Genomic DNA, 24,291 nt, shown 5'->3' on the forward strand with positions numbered 1-24,291 from the left:
GGTTTCAACAATTTTTTTCTAACCTGGTAACAACTTCTTGGTTTTTAATAAAAACAAAAATATCATCTGCATAAGCAGACAAACTTAAACGAGTGTTAAAACCAGGTAAAAACAGACCAGCAATAAAAGAACGAACATTGTGCAACATTGGTTCAATTGAAAGTGCATAGAGCATCAGCCTTGTCTTATACCCCGAGTCACTTTAAAAGGTTTACACAAACCACCATTCATTTTAAGTACACTCTCAATGTCTTCATATAGAATCTTAATCCTGGCGATAAGTCCGGGGCTGAGGCCGAACCTTTGTAACACTTCCCAAAGTTAACGGTGCTCAACCCGGTCAAATGCCTTTTCCTGGTCCAAAGAAACCAGACCTGCATCGAAACCACATTTTTAAGACTTTAAATTAGTGATAAAAACGTTGCAACTAACTATAATGTGATCAGTAAATCCAACAGGCAATATGCTGCACTTTTTAAAAATGTTAAAAATGCTTTTTAAAACAATAAAACCGGTCTAATCTAGCCACGGAAATTAAATTTCCTCTAGAGTGAGCCCAAGTGTTCAAACACATCAGTTCTATTATGTCTCATCAGCTCGTACATCAGAAACCTCTTCATCTCTGGCCATGTTTACATATTAAGTGCTGATGTTTAAAAGACTCATGGTTAAAGAGATTAAAATAACATAAAAAAAAAACATAACAGCATCCCGGAGCTGCATTTAAGCGGTGAGACCTTATTTAGCATCACCGTCATCATTATTTATCACTTGTATCATTTTCTGAACAATCGTCTTCAGTCTGTACACTTCCTGGACAGTAAAGCCTCTTCCTGCCTTTGCTGCTCATGTGCAGCCGGGCAGAGTTAGAGAGCTGCTCTTTATCAGAGAAATATTCCTCCACTTTCAATCCTTTCATGTTCTTAGTTTTCTGTGGAAACACTTTTATTTTCCCCACACTGTAGCCTCTTGTGATCCCACAGCTGCCAGCCCCTGGGTCAGACAATTCACTGCCAGCAGCAGAGTCGTCCTACATGCTGGACTCAGACTCTGCTGCTCCTCTCCCTCCTCTCCTCGCTGTCCCTTTCTTCGACTGTGAACTTCCACTGTTACTCCTGGTTTTCCTTTTCAGATGGGGGACTTTTAGCACCTCCTCGTCTCCTTCCATGTCAACATCACTTCCTGTCAACACAACATCTTCTTACAGCTGTTTCACTGCACACTTATCCTTTTGATTTACTGTTTCCTGTGTCCTACCTGTCTCCACCTGTCTCCATCTGTCCTCCAGTACTCACCTGACTGTCCTGTTGTACTTCAACCTACCCACCCCTCACTTACCTGCCTGTCCTCCTGTCTTCTATCCCTCACATGACTTACCTGCTGGACACCCACTTGTCTCCCCACTCTCACACCCACACTCAATGACGATTCTCCAATTAACCTAAGCTGTTTGTCTTTGAACACTGGGAGGAAGCTGGAGTACCAGGAGAAACCCCACAGAGACACAGGGAGAACATCAAACCCCTGTAATTGGAATGAGTACACTTTAAATCCTTTAATGAGGATTCATTCTAGGGCAAGACTGGTGCCAGCAGCCGTAGTAATTCCAGCTCCAATAGCGTATCTTTAAGTTGCTGCAGTTAAAAACCACAGAGAAAGTCCATCTCAGTTTGGCCTCACTTTATCTTTGAGGCACAGTTGTGGTTCATATCCTGTCATTGCTTTTAGTTAAGCGACAGAGGAAACTGGAAGCTTGAACAGAAGCACAAACACACAAACACACAAAGAATCACTGAACCTCACACGCACTCATATCACATCCGCTGATTCTGTTCCCATGAAGTCCATGGACTGAGAAAAGAGGTCAAGTTATGTCTTTGTCTTTGTGTGTGTGTGTGTGTGTGTGTGTGTGTGTGTGTGTGTGTGTGTGTGTGTGTGTGTGTGTGTTTCACTTCACTGGTCTGGTTTCAATTTTCAACTGGTTTCAAAACCATGAGGAAGTGTGTGTGTGCGTATGTGTTTGTAGTTTCAGCCTCTTGAAAGTCATTTTGTGGCCTTACATTCTTTCAATGCAACACTGGATTCAACCACTGAACATTAAAAGACAAAATAAAAAAAAAGTACAAATAGTGCTTTATTTAGAGAATATACAACAACACTACAATAACCCAGAAAACAGTAGAAAAACAGACCAAGTGAATAAAACATCAGTCGGTTGTTCAGTAGTCACAGCCTGGAGCCATTTAAGTGCACAGTGTCAGTTTACAATGTATACACTGTAGTTTAGCACTACTACAAATGTCTGTCAATTCAAAGGAGGTTATGAGATCAGTGTAGATATCAAGTGGAGGGGTGTAACACTAACAGCAGCAGCTATGGGCTGTAGGACTACATCTATTTGAAACTTTAACATACAGTGTGTAGGTTTATGGAGGATGTAGATGCAGAAAATCTAATATGATATTCATAATTGTGTTTCCTGTAGTGTATAATAACCTCAAACTAAGAATCATTGTGATTACTTTAAAATGAGCCCTTTATATCTGCATCGAAAGCAAGTCCTCTTCCACAGAGTCCGCCATGTTTCTACAGTAACCCAGAGCGGACAATTCAAACACTGGCTCTACAGGGCCTTTCAAGGTTTCATGTTACCTGAAGGCCACTGTAGGTTCACCAGCACGTCTGGAAGGGTGAGGAGAGTTTTTTTTTATTTGATTGCAAAATGCAATGTCGCCACAACATATCACCAAATCCTGCATTCTGAAGTTTTCATAACCCAAATGCAATTTCTCATGTAAGCTAAGGGTATACATATATTTTTTTCTGAGCTGCCTCCACCTTACTTCTTACATGAAAACCTACAGGAAGTGATTTGTACAGTACCCTTATTGATGTGCAGGCTATCAGGCATACTGGGAAAAATCCTGGTGGGCAGCCAGTGAAGCATAAATCCATTTCGTTCTTACCAGTCAGTGTTTTTTACAACTTGACTTTTAGTTAAGCTAAAAAAAAGATCTTTTGTCCATCTCTCTTGAAGAACGCAACACGTAGCACCTTTGTTTTCTTTGCAGTCGCCATTATTCTTGTCAGCAATGACACGTTAGAACTACATGCATGTTTCGTTCATCCTGATTGTAACCAGACAGTCACATTCATTTTTCAAACTAGTCAGAAGACAGAAATACCACAAAAGTTATTAAAGGCAGAGCAGATCTATTTCAGAAGCAGTTTTTGTTATAGCCCATCACTTGAAGTCCTTTTTACATCCCAATATAAATGTATATATCAGTAGACTGTAAAAAGTTCATTCATCCTGAATTAAATGATTGGATGGCCAACCTGTCCGTCATCTTTTTGCCTACTCTGCTTGTTCACTTATAGCATGTGTCTAGAGTCATTTATGATGATAGGCAGGAAGACACGTTATGGCTCAAACTAGTTTACATTCAAAATGATAATATTCGGTGCTTTCTTACCCTTGAATGAGCCATGGGTACACAGTCGGTGATTCTGTCCTCCTCTTCCCAAATCTCTCACTTGAGTTCATGTGTTTTGGATGGAGGTCAGAAGCAAAGGGCTTGGATTTTTCTTTCTTTCAGTTGTAAACTTTAAAATTCTACTTTTGGTTTCGCCAGCAGTGTCATCGTCACCTTTAACAATATTTCTGCATAATCACTCAAAGAGTTTAACTACATGTGCATTTAATGAGAGCTACACAACTCTTCTCCGACTTTGGGCCATGAATTTATCAATCACCTACCCTTTTTTTTGGAAAGGCACTTATTTTAGTTGCAACAGTAAGAGGAAAAGATCTATAAAGATCTCAGGTATTTAAGTACAGCGGTGGAGTCAGAACCTGGTTAGCCTAGCTCAGAATAAAGAAAGGAGGTAGGGGAGTCTGCTTCTGTTCAAACTTCAAATACACCGACAGCACCTTTAAAGCTCACTGAGCAATGGTCGGTTAAAAACAAACATACAGCATAAAGCGGGACATTCCGATTTTGGTGCAATGACTCAATTCAAAACCTGTTTCTTGATGAGGTAAATGGAACTGCACTATTTTCAAGCTCTTACTCCACTGAAGTATAATATGACACATAAGCCATTTTTATACACGGACTATAAACAATGTGCAGACTATGGGGTTTTCCCTTCACATATGAAAAATACAACAGGAGATTTTCATGACACCAGCTTATCACCAAATGCTAGAGAAACTGGAGAATATCTGGAGCCTTCTCATTGCATTCTCTGGATATTGTCCAGAGCTCAGTCCAGGTCTGAAAAATTATATACTGTAATTAGCACTTAAGCAAGCCAGCCATAATGAATGTTACACTACGTCCAAGCAGTAAAATGCAAAGAAAAGTTTGGAAACATCATACTTCTTCCGTATTATTATTGCAACTCGCTCCTGGCTGGTCTACCTGCTAGTGCCATCCGACGTCTGCAGCTCATCCAGGATGCAGCAGCTCCACTGGTCTTCAACCTACCTAAGTTCACTCACACTACTTTGCTCCTCTGCTCCCTTCACTGGTTACCAGTGGCTGCCCGCATCCGTTTCAAAACACTAGTACTTGCTGCGAACGGATCGGGTCCAGTCTACATCCAGGACATGGTCAAACCTTACACCCACGCCCGTCCACTCCGCTCTGCATCTGCCAATCTGTTTGTTGCTCCCTCACTGCGAGGGACAGCTAGCCACTCAACAAAATCACGACTGTTTGCTGTCCTGGCTCCAAATGGTGGAACGAGCTCCCCATTGACATCAGGACAGCAGAAAGTCTACAAATCTTCTGCCGCAAACCAAAAACACATCTCTTCCGACTACACCTTGAATACAACATTTTAAGATTAAAAAGAAATATATATAGTAGCACTTATATGGCACTTACATATAGCACTTTGTAGTTTGGCTTTCTTGAACAAAGTTGTACTTTCTTGATTCTTGTACCCTCATGGTTGAATGCACTTATTGTAAGTCGCTTTGGATAAAAGCGTCAGCTAAATGAAATGAAATGTATGAAATGAAAGTGTTGTTGTTAACGTTGTGCCTCCAGTAGTAGTGAACATTAATAATGGGAAAACTGTAGTTTCCAAAACACTGGTAGTGCAGGGCATTGTTGGTTGGTTATTAAAGCACAAAAATGAATTTCTGGTTTATTCAATTTTTCTGAAGTTTTATGTTTATCCCCATCCTTGATGGGCGTATTTATTAAGTTTGGACAGAGCCAGGCTTGCTGTTTCCTCCTGCTTCCAGTCTTCATGCTAAGCTAGGCTAACCACCTCCCGATTCTAGGTCTGACATACAGGTATGAGTGTGGTATCAATATTCTCACACCCAGAAAAAAGCTCATTAACATATTCTCCAAAATAATGAAACATTCCTTTGCTCAATTACTTGTCTACAGTGCAGCTTTAAAACACATGCAGCACAAATAATGAACCATCCCAATTTGCCTCTATAATCATGTTCAAACTGGCACATACGTCTTTATGCATAGATTACTGAATCAGCCCATCTCTGAAATCCCCAAGTCTGGGAAGCTATTACCTAGCAGTGGTCAATAAATCAGACCCAATCCTCAAACTTCATGACTCCATCAAAGCCATGGTAAGTGAAGGGCTCTAGCACGGGGCTGCAGGGCTCTTGAGCAAGGCAGGCCATCCTGTTGGTGTCACAGCTAGTCTCGCTGCCGGGGCCAAAGTACACTCCATCAGGAGAGTTTATGGATGGATCCTCATCAAAGTAGTTGTGGGGCCGCAGCAGGACCCCACCCCCATTACCCACAGTTACCGTATTGGGGATGTCCTCTGAATGTGGTATATGGAGGAAACCGGCAGTCACCCAGGCAACCAGGTCCTGCGGACACATACACATCACACAAATTCCTTTAGCTATGTTGTCTGATTTAAGGTTTACAATTTTTTGTATTATGTTATTAGTTTTACTTATAGATTCCATATAAATACACCTCATTTTCAATGCTTTCGTTGTCTTCAATGTACTTGCTGAAGTCAACAGCTGGAGTCCAGACGTTGTTTTGATTGTACAGACTGCTGCTGGTCTGCTCTGAGTCCTTATGCTTTGTAATGGCAACCTTATACCTGGAGACAGACAGAGGAGGTGCAGATAGAGTGGTCGCTACAGGACAACAGCAAACTGAATTTCCTTACATTGCACTAATGGCGTCAGCATTATCTGACCTTACTGAGAATGCATGGGATGGAACTAAAGCATAAAACAGCAAACGTGTCTACTGGTGACGTTTGGTGTGTTTACTGCTTTTTCACTGCTTTTGTGATAAAACTATAGGATATGTATTCAATTACAGCCCAGAGTAGAATATGAATCTGTTGATCCTGATTAATAATGTTGTCTATGAAATGTAAAAAAAACTGTCCAATAATATCCCATAATCCAATCTGTTTAATCACAAACATAAGCCCCGATCTGAATTCAAAAAAGTTATTTTAGAAATGTTGTGGATTTTACTGGTATTGCTGCTTGAGTTTCTGTCAAGAGATTGTTGTTAGTTTTTATCTGTAGCAGGACACGCCTGGAGCAAAGCTGGAAGCAGAATAAACAGAAGAAGTTTCAAACATGCAGTCCTTATATCCAATCCTCACGAATATCTTCCAAAGTGCTTCGTGCTTTGAACAAATGTCCACATTGAAACACAGGCACACCCTCTGTTTCCAAGCCTTCCCTCTCCACAGGGGGGCTCATCCTATAATTGTTACTTCCCAGACCAAGTACTGACTGTGATCTTTCAATAGCATAGTTAATACAGCAAATTTAAACCAATGCAAACCAAATTGAGGCTGCTGGGTTTCATATGTCATAGCCCCATGGGTATCTTGAATCTGACTTAACTTTTAATCATGGGACAATGACATGTTTTCAGTCATGAACATTTAAGGATGAGAGGGTTACTCTGCAGCTGTCCAGTCTCACCTGGCCCACGACATGGCCCTCTCCTCAGCCTGGCTCTCTGGAAGGGGGTCACCTGCAAAGCTGTACACCTGCAGCCTGTAGGAACGCTGGTGACCCCAGCGGTTCAACTTGTCACTGGCGATATGGAGGTAGCGAGGAGTCTTGGTGTTGTAACGCAGGGCTGCCTCCTGTGGAAGGGTCACAGTGGACATTATTCCCATGGTCACAATTTAAGAGTTGCTTTGTTTGCTGCCACAAAAACAGAACATAAGAAAGTAATAAAACCAATAAAGTAATAAGTGATAAAGAATAACCATCTGCCCATAAAACTACAGTGACATTAATATGTACTCACTTGGCAGACGCTTTTATACTGATGTGTGAAGTAATCGGTCCAATTGGTCTTAATATAAAAGTACTGCGTGGACACTCATGCATAATGTTGCGTGATTGAAGCACTGACACTGAAAGAGGAGTGCGTGAATGGAAGGATGAGGAAGAAACAAGTGTTCAGTGATCACAAGGGTTTCCTATCCCATGATGATGACCATTCTGCTGATATAGATTCTATAGATCTGTGATCTTGGGTCTTTGTGCTGAACTGAGTCCAGTATTACACACATTTGTTTGCTTCCACCAACTAATATTTGTCTGATGTCAGTGTCAGCGTATGTGGCAACACTTTTTCTCTTTGTATTCTTTTTTTTTTTTTTACATCTGTCTTGTGTTACAAACATCATCAATGAATCATGCAGAGGACATTCTGGGCTCATTAAGACTTTCTCTGGAGTTTTTACTAGGGGCCTGGCAGGAGAATCTCTTGAGAAACTCTGGAGCCTATCACTCTGAGCATTTCAGGAGAATATCTTGAGTTCAGTGCATGTCTGAAAGCAGCTCTAGCCATTTTTTAATGTGGCAAACATTGAAATATTGAAAGGAGGCACAACTATGAAACCATACATACACTCAGTTGGTAGTTTAATATGAATAGCTAGGAACACCTTGCTGACATTATTGCAGTTTAATACAGCAATTCTCCTTCATGAAGGTCATGATGTAAAGTTTGTGTAGCGTTTCGAGAAATTAATGTTTGAGTATGAAGATTATAATGTGTACAACTGATGCATGAAATACTTATATAACTTTAGCTAACTTTTACAATCCCTGGATAATAAAGCATACATTCAGTGATTTTTTAAAGGTCAAATAACACATCCCCCAGTCCAGGGATGAATTTCTTAATAGACCTTTGTTACAGAGTGTTAGTCACGACTCCTGCTCTTTAAAACCCAAGTTAAAAACAAAGGAAGTGAATAAAGATAAAGGCAAACCTTCTCTGTGTTGAGTTGATTCTCCACCAGCTGAGGGACCATAGCATAGTGATCAGGCATCCATGGCAGAGACACGTTAACAAACTCCATGTCTTTCGTCTGGAATACATTCTTCACTCCTGCAGAGGAACAATGCAAAAATGTTTGTAATAACATTGCATTCAGTTGTTTGGTTTGGATTCTCTTTTAGCATCATGTGACGGGTTAATTTCTTTTTAAATTCTGTTCCCGTTTTAAATTAATCTAAAGCTGTACTGATCAATATTTTTCTGTCTACAAATACTGACTATGTATATTGATCCACCCAAAAATAATTATTGCCAACTCGGACGTTCTCCTCATCCCCAGCTCTATGGAGCATTTCAAAGTAACTTTGTTTTAGGCTTTGCAGTCTGCATATAATACACTGATCAAATCTGTTCCTGCATCAGTTTCACCTCAAAAGACAAGGTCTGGGATTTAAAATGGTTAATCCCAGGTTGGAAATCAAACGGATTGCTTGCCCTTTATCAAATCTATTTAGCGCATAGGTTATAACATCAGCTTCTGATAACAGACAAAGGGGCATCTAGTTTTTACTCTATAGGAGCAGGAGAGCTTTTGAGGTGAGTGGCTGTCAAAAAGAGAAGCTGATACATACAAGGATCCCACTATATATCAATTACATAAGAAGACCCCTTGGTAAGCCGCCTTGAACTCATGACCTTAATGATTCTATCATCCTGGCTACGGCCAAACCCTGGCCAAGGCGTCCCGTGGCCACGATGGACATATCAGTCTTTTCATTTTTCTAAACCAAATGTTATGGTAAAATAATATCAGCCTTTTCTCTTTGACCAGCTTTATACTGTTTATACCGCCCTGTACAGATAAGCAGGTTTTAATGTGGTGCTGCATAAGATGGCTCTAAGCATAACCAAACTATAGCTTTTAAATGTCCAATAAAAAGGCTGGAGTTAATTTATTATATATATTACGTCAATTGTAATCATGCACAACACAATATCATGTGAAAATGATCTAGCACTGATAATAGATTTAAGTATTGGCAGCACCAAGGTGAAGGGGTCCCTCAAATCCAATTCTACTAGGGGCCCCATAAAGGCTTGGATACTGCCTCTCACCCAACAAATCCAAGTCCACTTTGAAGTTGATGAAGTGGGTGTGGATGTTTCCCAGGACATTTTCCGCCACCTGGTGCCCGTGTCTCAGACTGCCGTTCACCAGGTAAGAGGAGGAGATGTAGCCAGTGGCGTGCACCTTGGCCTCCACTGCTCCGGTCTGGTAGAAGATGAAATCCCACATGTAGTCGTAGTTTCCTATAGCTGTGATCGTTCTGATCACTAAGGCGCTGTTCACCATCCCTCCATAACTGTTGTGGAAAAAGTCCGCGAAGTGCCTCCGCAGGGGCTGACCCATGTTGTGCTCAAAGATGCAGATCGAATTCCTGAATCTGACGGGGACTGGGACATCGATGTAGCGATATGTGTCAACGTAGGTGGCGGCGTAGGGACAATCCACGCCACGGACCAGTTCGTGCGCAAAGCGCCCTATACCGATGCTTGAATCAAAAAACTTGGTGATGATCATCCCCGGTGTTACGGAGCCATACACCGACATGGCCTCTTGCACGCTCAGCTCGTAGGCGATCCTCTCACCCTTGAACCGAACATCAAACACCCTCATGCCCGTGAGAGAGCTCATCCCGAAGGCGAAGCTCCAGTCCAGGTACAGGACCTGGTTGTGGTTCACGCTGAAGCGCTTCCCCTCCATGTAAAACTGCTGCGGGGCCACTTGCAGGGGCTTGTTCCTGGGTTTCAGAGAGCCATAATCAAGGGACTTCTTGTATACTATCTTCTCGACGGAGCCACTGTCATATTTCTTTTGAAGATCTCCCACAGTGTCAAAGTATTGACCGTTATAAAGCAGCCGCTCGACCTTCCAGTCGGACGCGTTGACGCTCTTGTGGTTGACCAGCACCTCGAAGCCCACCGGGTGGATGTACATGCTGCTAACATCCCTGTGGAAGGCGATCCAGGTCTGTCTGTCCCCGGACCGGACTCCGCGGGGCATCTGCTCAAACGCGTTCAGCTTCTTGCCCTCAGCGTTGAAACTCTCTTTCAGGAGCTTCTCCAGCTGGGAAAAAACTTCGACCTCCAACAACCGGAAAAGCAAAGCGTATTCACCGACAGTGACCGTGCGCGCATTGATGGGCAGCTCCGTCTTGTACCTCTCTGTGGTGACATCTCTGTGGGCTGTGGGGTTAGGAAGAGGCCCCACAAGGTACTCCTTGATGTAGCCCTGGGCCCCGTGGAACACGACCACCGTCGCCCCCCTCACTGGCTTGGGACCATTGCCGTCTAAGTAAGCCAGTGCGTCAGCTTTCTTTGGCAAGGAGAGGTCTATTAAGAACAAGAAATTTTCAGATGGTTTGGTGAGTTGGTTGGTGGATATGTCCAAGTCTTTCTGATGGAGCATGTACTGCTGGACCTGCGAGTACTCCTCCTGGGTGAGGTCCGCGAACACAAGGCTGTGGTCGTCGTGCTTGCCCCGCAGCGGGTGGACGCGCTGAGCGGAACATTTGGGTGCCCTGCTGGAGGGATTGCCAATCAGAACGATGTTAAGGACGATGGAGACGAACACAAGGAAGACGAGCGCCCATTTCACCACAGAGTTCATTTTCCACTCTACGTTTACGCACGGGCTCAGGGAGACAGAGCGCGCGCAGAGAAGTGTGTTCTTGGTAACGGCGAGCAGTCCGACGAGTTTACAGAAGAGAGGCGCGACCCTCAACATCTCCCCCGAGCACGGATTCCATAATCCCTGACCCTCCCTCTTCCTTGGAGCGAACAGTTATGTGACTGCTGATTCATCCAACCTCAGCTCGGCCACACAGCCAACAGGACTGTTTTACGCACGCTACTTAATCGTTTGATAATGATAGCGACAATGTGATTGAAACAGAAAAGAAACTCTATAAATATGAACATGATCACACATGAAAAAATGCTTCATGCGCTTCGAGGTACACGTTACCATCTAACCAGACCCACAAGCAAGAGCCGTCTCCTTTTTCATGTTTCTACTTGAATGGAGAGTTGAAGTTTCCAAATCACACAAAACAGGTGATGGGAACAAAGTTTGCAAAAATTGCAATTTATTGTGAATCATGTTTTCTTAGTGTTATGCTGATAATGTTTCCTCTGACCAAACTTTGATGAGTTCATTAAAAGAATGAACTCTTTAGCTTTAGACAGTCGTACTAATAAATAACAATAATAACTTTAGTTATACAGCACCTTTCAGAACAGCTGTTGAGTGCTTCACAAAGAGGACACAAAAACAAGAACACTAAACAAAAAAGACAAGGAGCAAATCAATACAATGTCATTTCCATATAATGCCTGGAAGTTTGTTTAAGGACTTCCAACCCTTCAGTCCATAAGAAACTGCCTCAATGGCAGATTTCCCAGCATGCACTATTTCACACTGATGTGTATTTTGAATAAAATATTCTGGATGGAAACTTGCTGTGCATCTTTAGTGCGTGTTACGTTGTTTCTTGTCATGTTGTGAAAACAACAGTTACTACAGCGAAGAATATTATCAGATTATTACCCCTTTGCTCTTACACTCAAAACATTTGTTTTGAGTGTATGTCATTCATGTCATTCAGGTGGACACTTCCAAATCTTTTATTTATAATAGTTTTGTGCCTGAATGTTTCAGGATGTTAATTGTAATTGTAATTTTGAAAGCAGTATCAGACTTTAAAAATCCCAACAGTCTTCGTTATGAGTAAGTTCATACTCCTCTTATCTCCCTCTAATATTACACAGAACATTCCCCCTGTGTCATCATTGTAAAAAAAAAAAAAACATTTACAAGTTGCTATAGAAACTGAAATCATCAGCATTGTGAAAATAGAAATTGAGCCAACAATTCAATTCAGTCTTTTGCTTCAACAAAAATTCAAATAAATTCTCATGGCTTCAGTTGACTAAATGTCTCTTTACTCATCCTGTCAAATTGAGTTATCTAGAATCAGGGTTATATTCACATACCAACATGCATTGCAAATCCCCCAGAAATTCAACTTTTTCCCCATATGAAAATAGCTACATGGTCTTCTTAAACTTGCACACCATGACAGGTCTGCACCTCAGACACATTCTGTTTGACTTGGAGTAAAATAACAAAATTACATTTACTGTAATAAATTTGAGTTGTGGAGATTTGGAATAAATCAACAGATATAAATATTCTAAGCTGGACAAACTTGAAGAACTTAAGTTAAACTGGTAGACTATTTTTCCCCATTTCTTGTCTTGAGAATATGTTTTTATTTATCTTCCATTGGTTTTTCATTTGTTTTGATTTGTGTAGGACTCAAATATGACAGACATTACAGATTAGTAAATCAATTAATCAGTAAACTGCCAGGTTATGGTGAAAATAATGGGCCTACTCTACAACAGCTAAATAACACAGCCTGAACCAAAGAGCAACACAAAACATCCCTCCAAGTAACTTTTACTCAACTTTTGTGTCAGGCATTTTAGACTTCATAGAGTGCCAAGGTCAGCCAGCAGAATATGAATTATTTACCAAAGCACAATAATAACTCCCTTTGGAAACTATTTCAGAGAGCAAAATAGATTTTGTACACCAGCCTCTGCCTCTGCCCCTGCTTTAGGACAAACAACAACCTATAGCAAAAACTAATGCTAATACTGCATTAAATCACAGCCCTGTAATTAATCCTACATTTATGAGCATTATAAGCATTGTATGGGGGGGTTCGGGGTTAGTTGCACAATAACACAAAAATCGAATTAAGAATTTAATGAACAAACTCCCAAGATTGAACAGTGTGGGGCCAGACTGCACTTGGAAGGCTGGGATGGAGTAATGGAAAAAGGTTGGAATATATATATATATATATATCACTGAAGCTGGACGCAAAGACTACAGGACCAACAATGGATGGGACCCCTGTTGTTGTTTCTTCCAGGTCCCATCAGGGACGGCAGGGCTAATTGGCTTGCTCTTGACCCGCCGTGCTTCCTGCCAGCCTGGTGGGAATTGTTTGTCCCACATTAGGCACGCATTCAGCATTCTCTCCTGTGTTTGAAACCTGACCCTTTGCATGTGTTTTTGACAGCCACATATTTTTCAGACGTTTCTACAACATTTTAATCCAAGACAACAGCCACAGGCTTCAGATGGACTATGGCATGTTTGGATAAAGAGAGTGTTCCAATGTGAGGAAACTTTAACCTGCAATGAGCAATAATTCGTTTTGATAGGGTTAGGGTTACTTGAATATATTATGTCTTTACATATGCTTGGGGGGGTGGCTTACATATCATCACCCTTTTCCATGATACAGTGCAACGATGCAATGATGGACTTAAAGTGTATATGGATGACACAAAATGAAGCCAAAATATCTCTATTACGGGCTCTGTCTAGTTTTCGTTTACAGTTATTTTCATGTTCTGGGGCTTTATTTGTACCTGTTTCGTATGCACAGAACAGAGTTGGAGCTTCCAAGGCAGTACTTAAGATCTATTATCCATCTGTCACTGGGGTCAGTGATGTAGGTCCCAGGTATGACCCTCTAAACAAAAGGGGACATGAACTTACAGAAAATGTTGCTAACACCTCACTGCAGAATTTATTGAATATTTTCCGACTCATATAGCACAATGTTAATTCATTTGACCATAGTCGCTGTAAAACACAAATATATGTAATTCCACAAATACTTCCTGTATGCAGTTTCATGTTTTAAAATGTAAGAACGGGTCTAAATGAAATAATATTAAACAGTGAATTATTTACCAATTTTATGTGAAATGTAAAAGAAGTAAACCTGGAGCTCAGAGGTTTCAATTCAAGTAAGTAAGAACAGGGACCTTATTTAAAACTGTTGCGTACGCACAAAATGGGGTCCGCCAGATGAGTAAGCTGCTTCCCACGCCAAAGTTGAGAATGCGCACACATACATGCAAACTTTGACCCATTCGTATTTCATGTTGATTCACATGAACAGAAGTACATGTGTTGATATCGTGTCAGCAACCATATTATGGAACACATTCCCACCAAGACCACGTGAACAGCACAGCACTACAGTCTTACGTTTGATTTTGGCGAACTTTGTTGCAAAGAAATTGAAGGAAACAAAAGCCACTGACATATGTTTAATTCTGAATTTATTACTGCTCTCTACAATTTGAACTCTATAGCAGGGGAAGGTTTTCCTCCATGTTTAGAACAGAGCCCCTCCCCTATGCGTTGTAATAACCTAAGTGCTTTTTCAGGATGAGGAAAACCCATTGCTCTCCCGCTCTCACAGGAACATTCAAAATAACACACAGATAAAAGAAATCAAATAAAAAAGGGAAAGAGATTAAAACAAATGAATAGGATAAAATCTTTAAAAAATTTGAAAATAAATTAAAGGAGTAAAGTGACTAAAAGCTACTTCTCCTTGTTTAGACTTTGTACCCCCAGCAGACCACTCCCCAGGGATCTCAGAGGTCTCGTAGGGTTGTATTGCACAAGTAAATGATAAATGGTTTGTATTTATATAGTGCTTTTCTATTCTTGGTGACCTCTCTAAGTGCATTACAGTACAGTTTGCCACTCACCCATTCACACACACATTCATACAGTGCATCTATGGGCAGCCCTTTTTTTTGTTTTCTATGAGAGGCAGTTCGAGGTTGAGCATCTTGCCCAAGGACACTTCGGCATGCAGAAGGGGAAGACTGGGATCGAACTGCCGACCTTCTGGTTGGAGGAAGACGGCTCTACCCCTCAGCCACAGCCTCACAGTACATACAGAACAGACATGTTATGTATTTAGGCGCAGCTCCTTTAAGAGATTTAAAATCAACCCTGTGAATTATTGGCAGCCGGTGTAGAGCTGTAAGAACAGGGGGGATGTGAGCTGTCTTTTGAGATCAAGTCAAAACTGTTGCGGCTGAGTTTCGGATGAGTTTTAAGTTTCTTTTTAGGAAGGCCTGTTAAAAGTCATGGAATGTGTGATGAATAAACATAATATGAATACTCCAGAAATGATTTTAGTGTAGTCAGGTAAGGACTAGTAAAGCAGGCAGAGGCAGGACATAATATAAAAATTCAGCTGCAGAGATCACGTGTTTTTGTTTGCACCACATCAGCGTAGTTTCTTATCACCAAAAACTCTCTTGACATCTTCGTCTATGTCTTCTACATGCATGGTAATTTTGTTTTATTGAGTTTTTACTAGCAAGCTGGCCCAGAGAGACGTGGAAAGTCCAGGGGCTTTCACTTGGACATTTGCTTCTCACACACCGCCCCTCAAGAGAATGTCTTGGGGTTCTCCAGAGTTGAGTTAATGTCTGAAAGCAGCTTTTGTCAGTTTAGTATGATGTTTGATTTATGATTATTGGAGCACATACTAAATAAGTACACAGAAGAGGTAGAATTCTTCTCATGTGGTTTTATAAATGACATTCTGTTCAAATAAAGAGAGACTCCTTTGTGACACCAGAAAACCTGAGTTGGACCCTAAGATAGTTGGTATCCATGTGATACAGGCCCCCGGTCCAGAGGCAGGATTGTTGTATTCCACTTGTAACACAGAAACATGCATGGTGTGCACAAAAGTTATCATATTACCATTCAATCTCTTTTTTCTGTCTTTTCATTTAAATATAATAATAAAGTATAAGTATTAGTAGTTGTGGTATTATGGTAAGATGGTAAGTGGACTCCCCTCCAGCCTCATTGAAGATGCTGATATAGAGAGGGTGAGCAGCTTCTGATTCCTCTGAGTGCGCATCACTGAGGACCTCTCCTGGTCATTCCACACAGTGACCATGGTCAGGAAAGCCTGTCAGCATCTCTCTTTTCCCAGGAAACTGAGGATTTTTAGTATGAACGCCAGAATCCTCACAAAATTCTACCGGTGCCCCATCGAGAGCTTACTGATGGGCTGCATCACAGTCTGGTATGTGAGCGGTTCTGCTCACAGCCACAAATAACTACAATAGAGGCGGTACAACACATCACAGGAAACAGGCTCCCGCCCTTCCGGGACATCTACCACCAGTGGTGTCGGCAGAAGGCACGTAGCATCATCAAGGACCACAGCCGTCCAGCACACAGACTGTTCTCTCTATTACCATCTGGCAGACAGTGCAGGAGCAGGGCTGCACACACCACCCAACTTAAGAAATCACAGTTCAATTCATATCCAACAACCCTCTGCATATCTGGTTAGATCCCTGTTTTGCTTACTCACCTCTGGAAAATGTGCAATAAATATTCCTATACAGTTTAAGGTTGTCACTTTGGTTTAACACTTGCATCCTCCAATGTATATTGTTTTATAGTATTGTATTTATTTTATACATTAAGCTTTTTTACCTTGTTTTATTTGAATTCATCATTGCTCTAATTGCACTGCTGAAGCTGAACACTTTTCATTGTACTGTTGACCCTGTGTTAACCTACATACAACAAATAAAACTTGAAACTTAAAGGGATAGTTCACCGAAAACTGAAAATTCACTCATTATCTACTCACCACTATGCGGATGGAGGGATGGGTAAAGTGTTTGAGTCCACAAAACACTTTGGGAGTTTCAGGGGTAAACAGCGTTGCAGCCAAATCCAATACAATTGAAGTTACTGGCGACTCCTTCATCAAACATAATAAAACAACAATAAAAAAGCATAAAATGCATCCATACTGCTCCTGTGACATCATCCAAGTGTCCATAAGTCCCGACATTCAAATTCTCGACTCGAAATGGCATCATTTACTACATGTTTTTAGCCTAAATGTCAACACTTCACCGCCCCTCCATCAGCATAGTGATGAGTCGATAATGAGCATGGAGTAGCACATAATGAATAGAATTGTATTTTGAGTGAAAATTGCCCACTTCTTCCAAAATTTAGGCAATTTCCTGGAACATCATTTCCCGCAGTGCCAAAAGATTGTGTGTCTGTGATTGGCCCATAATGCTAGCTGACCTGAGAGCAACTTTCCCCAGTTAGATGTTGTAATAGAGAATGTGGAAAGGAGGACTGCTAGTTCTAACAACACACACACACACACACACACACACACACACACACACACACACACACACACACACACACACACACACACACACACACACACACACACATCTGTTCCCCCTCAAGCTTTCCAAATGACTGTTTAGATCAACCCTGTGGCCTCTATACATTCCGGCTTTTACTGGACAACTCCCAGGCTCAGCTCCAGATGGTCAGCTCATCATAGATCTCCCTTGCTCTGCAGTGTGTATCACTTAATATGTCATCGTCTCGTGCATTTATTTATACTTTACATAGTTTGGTTTGGCCTCATCTCAGTTCATCTTAAGTAGCGTTCACGGTAAAATGTACAATTGACGCATTTTAAAACTAAAACATGTTGGTGTGGACATAACCTGAGAAAAAAGGCCTTTTGCCTGGGCCACACCGGCTGCGTGTGTGACGGCTGTGGCATGGACCTGCTGCATGTTGCGAGCATCCATTCGGGCATCTATGGCTATGTGTCTGCAGCCGAGTTGCTCCATGAGGTTTCTGGTTTGACTATATTTCCTCTAATTGAATTATGCAACTAAAGACCAGGACACTAGGGTATTGTAGTGTGAACTGGGAGGGGAGTTGGATTGATTGGTAAAATTACTTTAGTAAAATGAAACAATTTTACTAAACACTTTACAAATTAGTCAAACATTTTTTGACTGGACTATCATTTACAAAGGTATCCAGTCCTATAAATTCAAGACAAATAAAAAAAGGAGATTTATCTGATACTCTATTTTCAGATGAGAAGACAGTCATTGCTGTCTACTTAATCTTATGAATTTGGGATTCATTTGAAGAATATCCAAAATCTCCAAAGACTGGGCTGACCACACATGAGGATTGTTGGAAGTAATAGATGTTTGGTCCTTGACGATCAGGAAGTTGCATTTAATTGTAGCGCTTAGAACAAACTAAAGGCATGGAAAACAAGCTGAAGACTCAATAGTAACCACTGGAGTTCTGCAGTTAGACGTCCCCCTGCGCCACCTGCTGCATGAAACATGAATGACGACCAGCAGCTTGGACTGTGTCTACAAAGTGGCATCTGTGCTGGGAAGGCAGTAAAAAGCATAGCAGTTTGGGTGAGATCCTGGATGAAGAGGTGTGTAGTAAATTTGTATTCCTTAGACGACACACAAGTGATGCACTTATTCACCAATATCAGGTGCAGAAACCGCTCAGGCCATGGCAATACAAGTTTATGTTTTATAGCAATTATTTGATTTGTGTAATCTAGTGCTGTCTATAAGTGACAATATCATGATGGTGGAATATTTTGTTTGCTTGTACCCGTATCTGGGGACTCATTCGTAAAACAACAAGTGGGAATCATACTAAAAGTCTATGTGTGCAAAAAAGCATAAAAACACATGTGCCAAAATGTATATCTATATCATCAGATATCATCAGCAGTAATCAGATTTATAAAACAGCGTGCATGCATACTGTTTCATAAAGGCTCCCATTATACATTCCAGTGCACCTGGGAAAGGGTCCTTATACATTCAGACAGCTTGATTTTTCATTTTTACCAAAAAACATTTTTGTTTTAAACTGAAAATGTTATAACAGAGCCAGTTTTTTGTTGTTGTCAGAATCAAAAATTAAATATACTTAAAAAACAAAACAAAGTCAAAAGGGTGTTTACACTGTTCTTATACAGGTGACACAGAAATAAAGATAAAACACATCAAACATGACACACCGGGGAAAAGAACGGCAATCTCAGCTACTGGCAATGGTATATAAGGAGTCAATTGCCTTTTTTTAGCGGTTACACCCGGGTTTAAAAAAGGCTGCTAGGGGCTGGAGAGGAGAGGAGGAGGAGACAAAGGAAGAGAAGGGAGGGGAGACTGCAGTGTTTTTCCTGTACTTCTCTCTTTTGGCCCTTAGATGTCCCCGTGCACCACACTGCAGTATAGTGCAAGCTGCAGAACCTGCACTGCACAGAGGGTATGTGTGTGTGTGTGTGTGTGTGTGTGTGTGTGTGTGTGTGTGTGTGTGTGTGTGTGTGTGTGTGTGTGTGTGTGTGTGTGTGTAGGAAAGGGAGTGTGTGTGGGGGGGGAGGAAAATATCCAGGTGCAGACTCTCTCTTTCTGTGGTAACAATGCAGGTTTAGGCCCTTACCCCCATCATTGCTTTCTTGCTCATGAGTTTTAAAGGAATAGTTCATAAATTTGGGAAATACAGTGGTGCTATAACTAACTGTTTTCGCAGTGACATGCTCCTCTGCTGCCACACTGTCCAGCTCTGTCACACAGCACATATACACGTTACAAGTGCATTTCCATTTATAAAAACCTGAGTGGAAATTCAAAGAAGAAGGAAGAAAAGAAGAAAAAAGGCAAAATACCACAAACCCCTCTTTAACACTTGGCTGAGATGGATGTATTAGTGTGTTGATAAGAGAGACACACTAAACTGGTTATAAAATGGTATTTAATTTTTATTTTTTTTATATTGCTGCCTCTTTGTGACCTACGACAGCAAACAAGACAATCAGGGAGAACATTTTATTTTTCTATACACTATTCTCAATGTCTGTGGTCGGGACAGATTATCCACAAGGTCAGAGAAACAATTCACAACAGTCAGGCTGGAAAACCCTTTAATTAGGTGGAGGGAGAGGAAATAAAAGCAGGGGAAGCGAGCTGGGCTACGCGCTAGGCTAAAAGCTAGGCTAAAAGCTAGGCTAAATGCTAGGCTAAAGGCCAACCATTACAGACCAGCACTCCCTAGTCAGCACCTCACCAACTCCACATCTCATACAAACAAGGTGGATGAGATCAGAATGAGAAATACGACACATTACGTCATCGCTATCCTGCAAACAGCTGTGTGTAATGGTGTGTTTCATAATATTTCAGCCAACTTTAAGCCCCTACACATTGAGCGAATTGGTATCTCAGGTGGAATGTTCCATTTGCCCACAATAAGAGAAGGGGGGAAGAATGGATTTCTCGTACCTGTATAAATGTATTTAATACTCAATGGCTATGCTAAATAAGTCATAATATTGTTATAATATTGTCTTTACTGACAAATGGCTTCATATTTTATGTATCTTTATTTGTATATGACACGTGCAGTAAAAACAGTAAAAACAATCCAAAGAGAGCTGCGGTGTGTCTTTTTTTCACTCCTTCCAAAACAAATGTACATGCTGTCTGGACCGAGGTTGGAACAGAGGAAACACTAACGCTTTTGTCCACAGACGCGCCAAAATCAACGAAAATGAAATGTTCCTTGTCGGAGCTTTAAAGGGATAGTTACCAAAAAATGAAAATTCACTCATTATCTACTCACCACTATGCAGATGGAGGGGTGGGTGAAGTGTTTGAGTCCATAAAACACTTTAGGAGTCTCAGGGGTAAACTTTGTTGCAGCCAAATCGAATACAGTTGAAGTCAATGGTGACCTACACTTCAGACGTAATAAAACAACAAAAGGGACCATCTGAAGCACATGTTAGTCTACTAGCCTACTTTATGTTGTTATATATATAATATTTCTATTATAGTGTGGTTTTGTGTTGTTTTTGTTGGTTAACACTCTTGCCGTAGGCTGGTGCTATTCACCTGCTTTGTTTTCTTCTTCTAGTATCTAGTGCCTGTGCTGACTGGACCAGTGGCTGTGATTAACTTAGAGTGTTTGATCAGATTGATATTCATTGTAAGTTTTAAAAATATCTTCAAAAAGCAGTCCTGGTAATTGTATGGGTTAGAAGCCCTTTTTGTTGAAATCAGTTTCTTTCTTTTCTTGGATTTAGGTCAGTTAGAAAACTCTGATTTAGTTGATTTTGTTTTTTGTTTCGTTAATGCTCACCCTGACCTTTTTTACCCTCATTGATTGAAAATCAATTCCGTTTGGACTCCTATTTGCCTTAGCCATGGTTGGGAGTAAGAAAAGAGGGGGATGTCCTTTTTATGCTACATTCAGGTTTCCTCTATAGGCCGGGAATAACAGCAAAAAGCTTAATTACTATTGTGAGATGTTTTTAACATAAATGAGCTACTTTGTACTTATGAATTGTCTTGTCGGCCGTCAGAAGCCAGGTGGCCACAGGTTCCCAGGCCCTGCTTTAGTCACGGATGCTGCATCTGTGTCTTTATTTGTCTTTAATATGCTAACAAGGCTCTGTGCTAAACACCCAGACATATCGTATGACCGATTCTTATCATGTAACTTGTGAAAAGAAAGCGAATGAGTATTTGCTGAAATGTTAACTACTCCTCTGATGTAAGTTATGGCCTATCTGCCTGTTTCTCTCTTGCTCAGCTCACTCTCTCATTCTCGCTGTAATTTGCTTACTGCACTGTTCCTATCTTCTACCCAGAACACACACACACACACACGATTTTCCTGTTTTTTTGATTGTGCTAAGTCACTACACCAACCAATTCATCACTGCCTCTTTCTCCCATTTATCTGTCTTTCCTCTCTCTTCTTGATCTATTTATCTCCCATATTGGAATTGGCCATATTTGCGAGAGCATAGTTAAGTACAGTGTTATCAAAGCTGGCTAAACACAGTTTAAAATGTATAGAAATAAAGGCAAGTAATTGGAAACCCCAAAAAACATTCAACCACTCTAGTTTCAGGAGCAGTAAACGCACAAGTGGAACTGAAAACATTACACAATGGTTTCCTTCCAGCAGTTAAGTGTTGTAGTCACACTTAAGTCATGGTGAGTATTCATACATAGTAGAGTAATTTAAGTTTTAGAGAGCTGACTCAACGTAATCATGTAAATGAAATGCATACCCTTCCTGCCTGCAGAGGACGGTATAAATGATGTTTAAACAGGCTATCGACGTAGTGAGGGAGAAAGAAAAAGAGAGAGAGAGACAGTGGAGCGAAGAGGGCTGCACACAGCTCTTCACTAGCAGTGGCACAAAGGCCACGGTGGCCATAAGATATACAATGATTTTTGTGGCATTATGGCCGCCATTAATGTTCTGCCCTAGAGGTCTGGATATTCCCCTGTGTATACCCGATGTGCATGGTCTAACCTCACCATGCTGTCATCTTCACCTTAACCTAACCTCAGATAGATAAGCCTTTTTTATCCCAAGGGGACAGTTTTCTTAATCTGAACACACCCAACACAGAAACATATATATCCACTCAACAACACAGACACCCAGCATTCATGATCCTGCCCATATCCCAACCCACATACGTACATATATGCATGCATGTCTACATGCAACATGGATGACACAACATAATGTTGGTTGGGGAATAATGAAATACACCCCATTTCACAAATATCCTAAAATCTGAGAGCTGAAGTTTGGCGAGTGCACAAAAGCAGCAGAGTGTGAGGAGATGGCCTGAAAGTGAGGCCCAGGATGTTTGAATTACAGAATCTGAACATTAAATAATGAGATTATATTAATAATATATATATCTGAGAGGTTAGGGGTGTTGAGGCAGATAATATTGAAAATGTGGGATGTGAAATCCTGATGAGTTTCTTTTATTGGAGATGGTTAATATTGAAAAGAAACAGGGAGAACAGTTGGTACAACAGAAAGGGTTGTATAACAAGCAGCAGGCAAAGGATATAGAAAGTCTGTTTAATGTATGATGCGGCGTCTGCGCTTGGATTGATTATAGATCTCAGTTAATCAATACTTCGTTTGATGTAAGCAATCAGTCTGAGATATTTGAAACTGTTGACCCATTCAACTATCTTGTCATGGATGGAGGTGGGGTTCAGTCCAGTGTGGGGTGATAAGGAAGTTATGTGAACTGAATATATGTACACACATACCCACAAACACACACATACACACAAACACAAACACACACATATACACACCCTTGTATTGGTGCAATGTCAAAACAAACAGCGGTGTCTCCTGGTTGACTTTGCATGTGTGTAGGCTACTGTGTGTGCACATGTCCCCTCGTCTATCACTCTCATACTGCAAAGAGCTCCCCAGCTCCTTAGTCAGCATGTTAACTTAATTAACTGAGTGTGTGTATGGGTGGGTGTGTTTACATGTGCTAATGCATTGTCCATCTCTGTGAGGATTTGTGCATGCGTCTGTGTTTGCTAAAGAGAGAGAGAGAGTGTGTGTGGGGGTGTGTGTGTGTGTGTGTGTGTGTGAGGGAGAGAGAGAGAGAGAGAGAGAGAGAGAGAGAGAGAGAGAGAGAGAGAGAGAGAGAGAGAGAGAGAGAGAGAGAGAGAGAGAGAGAGAGAGAGAGAGAGAGGTGTATGTGAAGGAGAGTGTGTGTTCATGTACTGTGTGTGAGTGTGTGGCTGCTTAAGAGAACAGACAACCATGACCGACCCATTTGTCATTTCCATGTCACAAGGAAAAAAGGGGAATCAGAGGAGAAAGCAGGAGATGTTTGTCATTGGCAGGGTTAGAGATGGAACTGATTACATAACAATAAATTGTCAGTTGGTTCAAAAGAGTAGAGAAACATTTGATAAAACTGAGACACATTCTAAAATGCACTAAAAGACTTTAAATAACTGGTGCCATTTTTTGACCTTGGAATTATAATGTTCTATCTGTGTTCTGTTTTGATGTAATTCGTGTTCAAAGCTCAGGTCATCACTCAGAAATGTATCAGAAATGTATCATCTGTCATCACTGTATTACTGCAGTACAAGCTAAACAGACACAAGCCACATGAGAGCACAGAGGTCCTGTTCAGACCTCGTATTAACATCAGTTCTGAGTGATTCGATCACAAGTCGACAGCTCTAGGTTCAGGTGTGAACACACCCAAGACACATTTTAGATCTAACTGCATTCGAGAGGTGATCTGGTTCACATGTGGCGAGATTCTTTTAGCAGTGGGAAAGTGACTGCGTCTGGAATGACATTGAAGGACCTACTACTCAGCTGACGCCCTCTGACAGTATTATACTGAAAAGC

General features: G+C 41.2%; 1 protein-coding gene across 1 annotated transcript; it reads right to left on the bottom strand.

Moving 5' to 3' along the window:
- Positions 1-4,907: 4,907 nt before the first annotated feature.
- On the bottom strand, positions 4,908-11,046 carry aoc2 (amine oxidase copper containing 2). The gene is made up of 5 exons (XM_035181299.2): positions 9,393-11,046; positions 8,269-8,387; positions 6,959-7,125; positions 5,976-6,108; positions 4,908-5,863 (listed from the first exon to the last, which is right to left on the bottom strand). Exons 1-5 carry the CDS (start codon positions 10,945-10,947, stop codon positions 5,573-5,575), a joined length of 2,265 nt encoding a protein of 754 aa, XP_035037190.2. The 5' UTR covers positions 10,948-11,046; the 3' UTR covers positions 4,908-5,572.
- Positions 11,047-24,291: the final 13,245 nt, after the last annotated feature.

The sequence above is a fragment of the Hippoglossus stenolepis genome, chromosome 16 (assembly GCF_022539355.2).
Source record: "Hippoglossus stenolepis isolate QCI-W04-F060 chromosome 16, HSTE1.2, whole genome shotgun sequence".
In the NCBI taxonomy this organism is placed as follows: Eukaryota; Metazoa; Chordata; class Actinopteri; order Pleuronectiformes; family Pleuronectidae; genus Hippoglossus; species Hippoglossus stenolepis.

Bases quoted from the DNA above. Each gene is read 5' to 3' on its own strand.
- aoc2 (XM_035181299.2), bottom strand. From the start codon at position 10,947: ATGAACTCTGTGGTGAAATGGGCGCTCGTCTTCCTTGTGTTCGTCTCC. The intron at 7,126-8,268 runs GTTTGCCTTTAT...ACCCTTCCACAG, and splicing joins ATCAACTCAACACAGAGAAG to GAGGCAGCCCTGCGTTACAA. The intron at 5,864-5,975 runs GTGTATTTATAT...ATGTGTCCGCAG, and splicing joins ACGAAAGCATTGAAAATGAG to GACCTGGTTGCCTGGGTGAC.